The sequence below is a fragment of the Vigna umbellata genome, chromosome 4 (assembly GCF_029865625.1).
Source record: "Vigna umbellata cultivar VRB3 chromosome 4, Vumbellata_1.0, whole genome shotgun sequence".
NCBI lineage: Eukaryota > Viridiplantae > Streptophyta > Magnoliopsida > Fabales > Fabaceae > Vigna > Vigna umbellata.
Window position 1 is genome coordinate 58,944,569 of NC_142168.1, and position 12,314 is coordinate 58,956,882.

Here is a 12,314-nt window from a genome sequence, read left to right on the forward strand (position 1 = left end):
CTTTTTGTTCGATTTCTTTCTTCTACAAATCTCTGCAGGTGCCCCCCTCGGATGAGCCTTTCTATCTCATCCTTTAATGCATCACATTCCTATGTAGTATGTCCTCGGTTTAGATGAAACCGACAACTTTTCCTTTTGTCAGCGTCTTTTGGAGAAGACTTTTTCCGAATTGTAAGAAGCTCAGTATTTAGAGCTTCCTCAAGAACTTTTACCCTGGGTGTGTTGAGGGGAGTGTAATGATTATACATGGGTGTTCGGACGAAATCCTTGTGAAACGTACCTCCATTCCTGTCACTACTGTTGAATGACTGCTTGCCTTCTTTCTTGCTTCCACCTGTAGAGATTTCTTGTTTTTTCTTTCTTTGTGAGATTCGCATGTCCTCCATACGGGACGAACTCAGTTACTCTTTCTTGGAGTTCTTCCATAGTTTTTGGTGGTCGCGCATATAAGTTTTCAGCAAAATATCCTGGTCTCAGGCATGAAGGTAAATTGTTAATAATAAAAGAGTGACTAACCTCTTTAACCCGTCGTGCGGTTTCGTTGTACCTTTTCATGAAGGCCTTTAAAGTTTCCCCTTTCTCCTGTTTAGTGTTTACCAATTCCGCCAGAGTTATCTCTTATTTTTTATTGGAGGCGTATTGCCTTCTAAAGAGGGTTTCTACTGTGGCGAAGCAATCCACTGTGTTTGGGGGAAAAGTGTTATACCACTCCAATGCCTCGTCCTTGAGTGATAAGGAGAAGGCTTTGCATATGACTGGATCATTGTCCGTGTGTAGAACGCCATTGCGTTGGTGAAGATCTTGAGATGATTGTCGGGATCTGTCGAGCCATCATACTTCTCTAATGTAGGAGGATTCTTCTCCAGCATTGGAGTTTGTATGATCTTTGTCGTAAAAGGGAGTAAACTGTTAGGACGAACAGTTTGGAGGGACGATGGTTCTCTCCTTCCTCGACCGTTCGGGTTGGTGTGCTGGGATGACTGCCGAATACGACTTCTCTCGTTGTCATTCTCTTGGTTTGAGGCGGACCGCTCGGTACGGGCTCGTTCCGCCCTAAGCTCTGCAATCTCCTTTGCATGCTTTCGCTGCAACTCCTGTTGTGCTTGCGCCTGTGCCTGTATGGTTCTTGCCTGGGCTTGTATCTGTGCTTGCATTTCTGCTATTAAATCTCTGGTATTCTGTTGTTCGTCCATGCTCCTCGTGGTCACCATTTGGGCTTCTTCTGCTTGCTCTCGGCCCCACGGTGGGCGACAAAATGTTTGGTAGATATTTTTGTGGACCGAGACACTAACCTTTCTGACGTGGCTTTCCTTCTTCTGACCTCTGAATCTCCTGCTCCAAGTTCTTCAAGTCCGAGCCGAGGGGAGAGATACCTACAAAAGGCACTCCGACGCTCAAGTTAGGTGTCTGTTGAAGGAGCTGTTGCTCACAAATGGATATTATGGTAATTGAGTATTATGAACTCAGTAGAGTATGAGTAGAATGTAAATGGAATGTTTTAGAGTATGAATTGAGCCTGCCTTATTGATGTCCTTGACCTTGTATTTATAAGTTGTCACAAGCCAAACAAACTTACCTTAAAATACGGGCGTTGAAAACAGACTTCCCTTAAAATCCGGACGGTTGCTCATAAACAGCTTTATGAATATCTTTTAACCAGATATCTTTGATTGTTTTGATCATCCACTGGACACTTGACCCAATGAGCGCTAGACCAATTTAATAAAACCGATTGCCCTTGTTGGCTATAGTGGTGACCGAACGGTGCTGAGTGTATGACCGTTCGGTATCTACATAATTGATGAGCGTTGTCGCGGTTTGTCCTGGCTGATGAGCGTTGTCTGGTTGACGAGCGTTATTGCGGTTTGACCTGGCTGACCAGCGTTGTTGTCGATAAACGCTGCTACAGTAGATAGATCTATCGGTCTTGAATGCTAACCGTTGGCCTAGATATTGCATATTTTTTCGATCATGTGTGAATGTGGTTGTTTATTATATAGTTTTTTGTAATTTCTTACTTTTTCTTATTATTCTAATATACCTAATATATTAACATCATTAATAGGTTTTGAGGTTTTGATACTGCATCCCTTATTGACTTCCTCATAGTTGGGGTGTCTCTGCCTTTTGTGTTGAAAGGAACAAAATTAGCATAAACAACAAATACAAACTTCTCCACTTTCATTGAGGCGCATTTATTGATGTAGTTAATGCATTAATACTCTTTAGAAATGAAAAAATAAAATTAAATAAAAGGGTTATATAACTCACTGCAACGTTTATGTACAAAAGAAAGAAATGTTGAAACTGATTTTCATTTAATGAAAAAGGAAAACAGGAGAAGAGAACTTGATGTTGGGTCAAAAGCTACTATGGTAATTGGTAACCTATACTAATAGTAACTCGGTATTAAAAGTGTCAATACTTTTGTAAATGTTAGTAATCAAACAATTCAACAACGACCTAAGTGCTTTAATACGAAAAGACAGAGTACATCTCTTTTGTTTGTTAAAATCTTACTATGACATATTAAAAAACCTATAAATATATAATGATATTGTTGTATTGCGTGTCTATAAAAACACAACAATTTTGTTGTTTCTTTTAGTATAAGTTCATTACTATAATAATTTGATTATTTAATAATAATATAATTATTAATTATCTAATATCTTTAAAATATAAGACTTAATTATTTCTAAGCAATAAAATTTGTTTAATATATCTAATTTCTCATATTTTAGGAAGCTTATAAATATATTATCTCATTAAAGGGATACTCAATTAATACTTTTAACACTTATTATCATTGAATAATTTTTTTGGATGAATCTTCTCCCTTTCTCTTAGAAAGGTGGAGTTTTCTCACTAGAAGGCAACAACTTAATTATTGAAGGGAAAACATTTTTGTGACTCTTGTAGCGAGACTGACTTCATATTCCTCTTTAGAGAAACCAAAATAAGTATTTGACTTATCATACACACAACAAAAAGATCAACAATGGTAACAGAAGGTTCAGTTTCAACTACACTAGCAGAAGATTTGGAAGGAGCTGAGCTGTTCTTATTGTTGTGATTATAGCTTGGTGGAAGACCATGTTTAGTCCAAAATTTTCAGAGGTATGTTTTGTACTTCGACAATGATTACAATATTTGGTGTTGCCTCCAACATATTTATTATAATGTCTTCATGAAAGTTTGAAGAACCTCCATGATTTATGAAAGAGCTTTTGTTGGAATTGTCTTGAAAGTTATATAAGGAAGAGTGGCAAGAACAAATTTCTCTGTTTTGTTTCAAGAGCCACAATCATGTCTAGATGAAGAAAAAAAGGATTGGCAGGATTCGCGAGTTTGCCAAGAAAAATGAAGAATTGATGACAGAAACTTCAGAGGACACAAAGTATAACCTGATACCATCTAATGATTAGAGAAAAGTTCAAAAGAAAGCTTTTTATTGTGAAAAAGGAATGAATCAAATTACAAAAATATTATGCTGATGTATACAATGATCCAAACAATACTCCTAACAAAAATTAAAAACTAACTTAAAAAAAAGATAGGAAACAAAATGAATTAAACTTCTAACACTATATGATGTAATTATGTGTCCCAATTAAATCCAATACTTTATAATTAACTATAATTAAAAAATATATGGAAAATAATTACACGAAAACTTTTGTTAGAGACTTTACTCGAGTTAGAGTACACAGATTAAAAATAATAAATTAGAAACAATAAACTTTATGGAAAGAGACATTTATTGTCTTATAAAAAGTTGATGGCAAATGGAGAGCATAAGAAATGATCTATTCTTGGGTTTGACTCCAAATAGTTTTGGGGGTTGGGTCCTTGGTTTATCTAGTGGCAGTGGAGATATTAATGGGCTGAGTGACACTAATTAGCTGATTGATAGTCACTCCGATAATAAGAATGTGCAAGGGTAAAATTGAAAATAAACAAGTAGAGGTAATAGGTGAAACATTCTTACATAAAAAAAAATAGAACAATTTAAGGATGTTAATCCATTTTTATGTAAAAGATTTGTAATGAAAAATCTAAGATACACTTTTTTTTATCAACAATAAAGAATGTATTAATGGAGAACACATTAATACTTATAACTACAATATACAAGAAACACTCTAGACGATTTAGACTATATGGTCTTATAGAATGAATTTACTCTAGTATATAGTGCATTGTTTTCTTTGCTTATATTCTGAATAAGGGTTAGGATAAAACAATCTAGTAAAACTCATCAGACTGATAAGATCACATTATTTTAATGATAACAAAATATTATTGAGTAATGAAAATAAATTATATTAATTATCTAACATGTGTAGTTATGCATCTGAAGGTCATCAAAATGAAATAACTTATTTAAGAATTGAACACTATTGAACCTAGTCAAACATATCTTTAGATATCGTCTAATATATCATTTATGACCTTTGATAAAAATATTATAGCCATAATGATAAATAGATTAAGAACTAAGTAAAATTACTCTTAATGAATATTTTATCTTTAAATTTAGATAAATCAACATTCCTAAATGTTAACTATACTTGATCAATAATTCTATACTGTTTAAACAAACATTGTTTTGAAGTTTAATATAATGTCTAGAACGAAATAGTGCATAATCATCTAGGACATATATGCTAGAAGCACTAATCGTTACTCTTTAAAATACCTAAATGATCTAGAGCGTCTAAAACTAAAAGTGTTTAACGTATGCTTAATAAACGTTAAACGATATAGAGTTTATAATAGAGCGTCTAATAAAAGAAAGTTAAATCGTCTAAAATACAATTTTGCTAAACACTATATCCTAAATGCTTTAAAAGTTATTCAAAACAGACAAACACTAAACGCTTAAGTCACTAATGCTTTAATGCATGTACGTATAAATATTCTTTGGTATGTTGTGTTGTGCTCTCTTTTTCTGTGTAGATTATCAACTTTATCAAAAAGTCTACTCAGAATCAGAACGACGTTAAGAGATAGAAGGGTATTTAAGGAATGTTTCTTACATGCTTTATGTATGCTCTTTTCGTACACTCATCACAATTGCTCTATCAAGACGCAACATAACTTTTGACTTTATCTTAAAGGCTACATCGCTAAAAGAAAGTGAAAAATTATGAGTAACATATCTTTTTCAAAGAAGTCTATATAAAGGAGTTTGCATGAAAAGAAGAGAAGAACTTTTGTTATTAAGAATATTGCTACGCTCTCTGCTCTCTTTCTAAAGCTCTTAAGATCTTTCTTGAAAAGATCTTTTTACAAGTTTTCATAATTTGTATTCATTTTTAAATCTCTTTAAGAGAGTTATCTTTTGTCATGTAAGTTTCAAAAACACCTTTGTTGTGTTAGATTTAGAATTCAATTCAAACACTTATAAAGTTTAACTCCGTGGAATTAAACGTTCTAAACAGTTGGTCTAGTATTGATACCATAAGTGGTGAAACTCGTCTACCTAGTCTAGTTAGTTTGTAAACTAGGAGTGACAAAACTCATTTCTAGTGGAACCTTTAAAGGTTTTTAAGGGAGAACTAGACGTAGTTCAGTTTGAGTAAACCATTATAAATCATAGAGTGTTTTTCGTCCTTTATGTTCAAACAAGTTTTCTATTCAACGTTTTCGTTAAACTAAAGTATTTAACTACTGTTGTAGACAGTTTAACCTCTGCAAAATAATATTAAATACTATTTGCGAAAAGCTTTTAAAACACTATTAAAACCCCCTCCCCTTTCTAATATTTTCCTGTGTTTCATATACACCTATACTTGATTAAACTTAAATTGTTATATTTGCACATTTTATTTAAAAAGTTTCCTTTAGTCGAGTTATTCATAAACATTGAAAAAATATCATCAAATATTTATAAAATAAGTGTTCTCTATATCATCAAGATAAAAGATAAAAATCAAGATCTCTACCTGGAGATATTACATATTAAGGCGTACCAAGCAATGATCAATTTTTTCGAGTTACAAAATGAGAATGAATTGAAAAGTGTAAATACGACTAACAATATATATTTTATCTTTTATACATTATGGTCTTTTGGGTTGAGTGAAAACATGTGTAATTCTTCATATTTTAAAACTTTCTCAAGTGAGTTTAAACTATGTTCTTTGTGAGAGTGCCTTTTTTCTCTATTTTCTTGTAAGTTCTTAATCTTAGGAGAATATTGAGAAATGGTAACCTAGAGAGACTTATGTACTCGTTGTAACACAAAGAAATTTACATACTCATTATAACTTATGTTTGATTAGTAAAACCTCTTAATTAGTGCATGAGTTTGAATGAACCAATATAAATCTTGCGTGCTAGTTCCTTTTACTAAACATCTATTATAATCATGGAAAAAAATTGTCTACCAACACTATTCTAGAGCCAGTTTGTGCTATCAATAAGACTTTTAGGTTATCATTTTCTTGATATTGTGTTTTTCTTGTTATACTTTTCCCTAATTCCAATTTAGTCTATTAATTTATATTAAAGTGGTATACTTTAGGCAAAACTTAACATTAAGTAATAAATTTTAAACATAACTCAATCTTATAAATTTGTCTCATTTATATGAAAATTGTATTTACTTACATATTATAAATTAATTTGGATATATTTCTAGTCAATCTCTTATATATTATAAATTAATTTAATTATATTTCCGATTAATATAAAATCTTCAATATATCACCATTAATATGAAAAAATTATTTTAATATAAGACAAATTGACGGAGTAAAAAAAAAATTAACAAAATGGCTTGCGACACTATTCTAGACATTATACTATAAAATGTCTCTAAAGCTTAAAATATTACCTCTCTGTTAAACATTTTCCTTCGCATTATAACACATCGCTTTAACTTTATTTTTTTATTATTTTGAGCTTTTAATTTTATTACTTATGTGTTATTTTGAACTTGTTGATCTTATTGTTGTACTTTGTTTTTCTAAGATGAAAATTAACTAAAATAAAAATGTTTTTCTTACATTAACATTTAACAATAGTTATGAAATGGACTAATGTAAAAAGTGACCCTTTTACATGAATTTTATACGGTCAATGCAAAAGGTATTTACTTTCTCTATCTTCTCAAAATAATGTAAGAAAGATAGTTGGATATGCTTGGTAATAATGTACATATCTAGTTACATAATAATATTAAAGGCATGCAATTTGTTTTGATCCCTAGCCCTAGGAAATGCCTAAGAACACAAAGACATGATGAATAAAGAGAATTAAAAGAAGCCTAAACTACAAAAGAGAAAGAAAAAAGATTAGCTATTTTTGAAATTCTTCTTCTCAGAATTCCTGAAAGTTGAATACAATCTTTCTGTCTACGGATTCAAGAAGCCCAATTTCATCCACCGATCGATCCTCAACCTCGTTCTCGTCATCAATGGAAATATTCAAATCCAAAGAAACACAAGGGCTCGTCTCTTCCAAAGTGCCAATGTCACCGTTCTTTTCTTCCTCAGACATCGATTTTTGTTTGACCGAAGGAGAACAAGTTCTTGATCTTGAACTGAAACTTTCACAGCTCAGAATGATGATTGCGTCACAAAGTGCAATCTCTTCACCGTTTGAATCCGTAACTCTCCCTCTCTCCATAGCCCTTTTGAAACCAAGTTGAGAAGAATAATCCGCTTGCTCTATATCTTCAACAAGAAACACTCTATGAGGGTTGTTCATCATTGCTTCTGCGAACCTCTCTATGTAACTGCAACTTGTTTCTTCTCTTGATCTCTTGTTCCTGCTATAATCCTCTGTTGAATCTGCTCTTGTCGACGCAAAACTGCTCAATGCTATGGAAACGACGTGGTCGTGGGACCCAAAAACAAGCCGAGCCAACTCTCTTGTTATTTTCTCTTTACCTTCCACATCAACACCTTGGAAGACCAACCACGTTTCTTCTTTCACTTCTTTAACTTCTTTAACTTTTCCTTTTCTTCTCACCATGCCAGAACGACACTGCAAAATGGTGCTCGCAATTTCCGGTATTATATCCTTCTGCCACGACACCTTCTTCTCCAAAGCATTGCACAGTGTTTTCAAGTTCTCTGAGTTTAACTCTTTGAACCTGCTCACGTCCTCCACTTCCATGACGTCACTGGAAGAAGCGGAGTTAGGGTTGGGAGATGAGAACGGTTGCTTTGTGGTGTCCTTGCTCTCTGGAATGTACACTCGCAAAGTTGGTTCATTGGGGTTGTTGCATCCATTGTTTGAGATCCAGAAATGGTGGTTGTTCAATGAGTCTTTGGGTGAACCCACTTGCCACTCATGATGGGTTTGGTGCAAATTAGAATGTTGTTGTTCGTATGAGAAACCTGAGGTTGAGGAAGAGGGTGATACCGAGGATAGTGTGAGTGTTTTGTCTGAAGGATAAGGTTGCTTTTGGATTGAACTGCACATAGAGTTCCACTTTTTGCAAAGCTCTCCCACTGGGACACAGTTCTGTTGGAATATACGGAAAAAAAGTTAATTTTCATCTTATACGATTATACTGTAACTAATATTACACACTGCATACAAATACAAAAGTAAAACATGATGAGTGTGTTTAATGAAACATGTGGTTTTCTATTGGACAACTGAAAAAAAAAATAAACCAGAAAGTGTTAAGAGAGTTGGAATAGTGGTTGGAAAAGTTTGAGCGTTTTGGGACAGTTATTGTATGAGTGAGAAGCTGAATGAGTCAGGAGAGGATGAAAAGAGAAAAAAAGAAGGAGAGAGAAATTCTTGGTAATAATAGTATCAAAATCCTTAAATATTTTAGGATACCTAAGAATTTCTCTAATTTTAATGCAAATGATATCTTAATATAATATAGTAATAGGTGTGGAATCCTATATATATATATAGATGTTCCTTTGAAGGTGTGTTTGATTGGGAAAATGAAGACCTGATCATTGTAGGTGATTCCTTTATTCTCATTTTTGTACTGTTGGAGCCATGCAGGGAGGGTTGAAGTTGAGGAGTCACTATTACAAGTACTGCTTTGCAAGCTTCGAATTTCGGTCTCATTCTTGGTGGAAGGTTCCGCGAAGCAAGGTTGTTGTTTGTGATCATCCTCCACTCCTTCGAGTAAGAGCCAGCTACTTCTGTTGTCAGCTTTCTTGTTTATGGCCTCATTTTCTACACCACTGTGGAAAAAGATATAACATTATCAGTTACTGCCTTCATTTATTTTGGGTCATATTCCACTTTCAAAGTTATGCAGACACCAAAAAATGGAAAAGAGGGTCTAAAAGAGATCCTTATTATCAATGTTAATCCAAGGAAAACAAATAAAAATAAACAAAAAGAAGAAAAACCTATTTCCTTAGTTGGTTCTAATCAAATAAAGGGAAGTCACACTGTAACGACTGACGTCTTACTCGTTTCAGTGCATACACTTTTAACCAAAGTTTTTTGCCATTGGTTTTTTCTTCTTATACACAGTAGCCACTTGAGAAAAGAAGTGAGAAAGAAGGAAAAATTCATACAGAAAAAAAAAAAAAAGTTTTCCCAATTTTGTTCACTGTGCATTTCTTCCACTCCCACTTTTCTTTTCCAGTTTTAATCTTTAAAAAGCAAAAGCTAATTCCATTTTTCCCTTTTCCGATGCCTGTTTTGAGCTAATCAACTATTCATCCAAAGAAAAAGAAAAAACAGTTTGAGAAATGGGATAGAGAAGATTGAACAACTGAATCAAAGCCAACCAACAATTAAAAACATGTTTCATCCTATCTGAAACATGAAAATCTCAACTATTAACTTACGAGAAAATGTATATATTATATGTACATACATATATATAATATCTGTAACGTATAATCAAAGGCCTTGTAATTATATGGAACTTTACCAAAACTGATTTACCTGTCAGTGATGAGACTCAAACGCAAGCTTCCCGCAGGGATAGTAATGGGATGAAGATCCCAAAGATTCTCCAACGATGGTTGGCCATTTTTGCATCTCATGTAGGCTTGAAAAGTGGCTACACCCATCAAGCGAAACCTTCCACCATTATTCTCTTCAAACCCACTCACAAGCTTCCCAATCTCCATCACCATGTGATCCACTGGACAATAACACGCTCTCCCTTGTGATCCACAAGCTCTATAATCAAACACCCATTTGAGATCTCCCAAATACAAAACATACCCTTTGCCGTGTTCGCTTCCATTCACAAGACTCCTAAGTTCTTCAACCTTTTGCTCAACTTCCACTCTCGAAACATTCCCAAAAGAAGAAAGAGAAAGAGGGATAAACTTGACACCCCTAAGACACTCACCAGCATCCCCTTTATCAACCTTTTCCATCACTCCTCTAACTACACTCTCCAGACTTGTAACACACTCTCCTACTATCACAACACTTCTTTTTCTCTGACTCCCCAAATTGTCGATAACACTAGCAACATCCTCACCCCTAATGGGATCCAACACCAACCCTTTCTCTCCACTGCTGCTGTTTTCCTTTGCCTTAGTATTACTATTACTATTACTGTTATTGCCACTACCATTGTTCTGAGAGCATATTTCCAAAGAAACTGCCTGTTCAACGTTGCTTTTCACTTGAGTGCTAGAGAACCCAGCCTCCCTCATCACTCGGCTAACGCTAGGGTCATCCAAGATCGAAATAATTAGTTGCTCCAGTTCTATTTTCACTGCCAGAAGAGGCTGTTGTTGATTCTCAATGGATCCACGTCGTTGGTGTGCCTGAGCGCGTTTGAACGCGGCAACCAAAGCGTTCGAGATAGAGGGGCAGGCGTGAGAGTGGTGGTGGTGAGAGCCTTGCAACATGGGACTGGAAGAGGTTGAAGCCGGTAACCGATTGAGCGCAACGTTGAAGCAAAGCTCCAAGGCCTTGCACTGAAGAGGGTGAGAGTGGGATTGGAGACACGCGGTTCTTAGAATCCCGTTGGTGATCGAGAGCATGGTGTTGGCAACGTGGAGTGGCGTCACTTGGGCGTGCCCACGACGCTTCGCCAGTGTCACCGCTTGCTTCACTATGCCTGCAGCTTCCGGTGTTAGACCCTGTTGCACAGCACAGCTTCCTGTTCTCATCTCCGAGGATGATGTAACAGCACTGAAAGCAAGGTGAAAAATTGCAGTGGTGGTTGCAGTTTCGTCGCAATCTTGGATGTTGTTGCAGACAATGGTTTGGAGCAGTGAGAAAAGATTGACGTTGTGACTAGAATACAGTGTCTGAAAACGTTGATATTGAGGTTGATGAGGTTGTTGGTGTTGGCATCTTGGGTAAGAGGGTGGTGGTGTTAATTTGTAGGGTAGGGTGGGGAAGTAAGGTGTTGTTTTGGGAGCAGGGTTTGGAGGGATATGATTTGTAGAGCTAGGTAACGTGATGATAATATAACTGGTTTGATGCATATGAGATATTAAGCATAAAATAGTGAGAAACTTTTGGGGAAAAAGAGGGAGTGTATGGTACGTAATTCCATCACCTTTACATTAACAAGGCTGTCATGTCAAAATTAGAGCAACTTTTTCCACCCCGTTGTAGCCTTTAAAGCTGCCCATTCTGCCCAATACTATTAACTAATCTTTTTTGTGGAGGGTGGGTTGGTCTAAAAGACAAAGAGAGAGGGATGAGAAAACGAGAAAGCGAGAAGGAAGAAGAGAAAGAGAAAGAGGGTATGGAATTTATGGAGGAAGGAGTGTGCTTTTCTTGTGGGTGAGGTAAATTTGTGGCAGATACTATTAACTAATCTTTTTTTTCCCATTCTCTCTCTTTCTTTCCTTGTTGAGTTTCGTTTTCCCTCTCTTCCCTTGGATATTGCTTTCAGCCACATGGCCACGTAGAGGTCGAAGATGCTCATTTGAAGCTCAAAAGCATAAAATGAGCGTCCCTTTTGAGTAGATAATGCCATATTTTACTTTTAATATTGCTTTATGATAGAGCGCTTTACTTTAAGCAAAAGATGGAGGGTATATTAAAATTGGAGCTCTAATAAAATGTGTTTGAAGGAGAGATCAATTAAGAGAGGCGTTTGATGGTGAAAGAAGAGAAAAGATATAGTCATGTACCTTTCACTTTGCCTCAAATCTCATGGTGTTTCTCCAAACACATTAGTTTACTCATCAACTGTTCGGATGACCTTTTTCATACACATTACAATAACCATTATCTTTGTGTTTAAAAAATCAAAAAGTTAAACCGTTATTGGTGGGGAGAGAGAGAGAGAGAGTATTCAGAAATCATAAATGATTTGCTGTGTTGTAAGCAAGTGTATATATTCCCCTCTTTCGTTCAGACACTCCTTTTCTTGCTAGCATTGCAGAGTG

At 35.2% G+C, this 12,314-nt stretch overlaps 1 protein-coding gene across 1 annotated transcript; it reads right to left on the minus strand.

The window, feature by feature from the left end:
* Positions 1-7,042: 7,042 nt before the first annotated feature.
* On the minus strand, positions 7,043-11,623 carry LOC148200716 (protein SMAX1-LIKE 3-like). Its single transcript, XM_088111254.1, has 3 exons — positions 9,889-11,623; positions 8,930-9,170; positions 7,043-8,481 (listed from the first exon to the last, which is right to left on the minus strand). The coding sequence occupies exons 1-3, from the start codon at positions 11,397-11,399 to the stop codon at positions 7,330-7,332; spliced, it is 2,904 nt and encodes a 967-aa protein (XP_087967380.1). The 5' UTR covers positions 11,400-11,623; the 3' UTR covers positions 7,043-7,329.
* Positions 11,624-12,314: the final 691 nt, after the last annotated feature.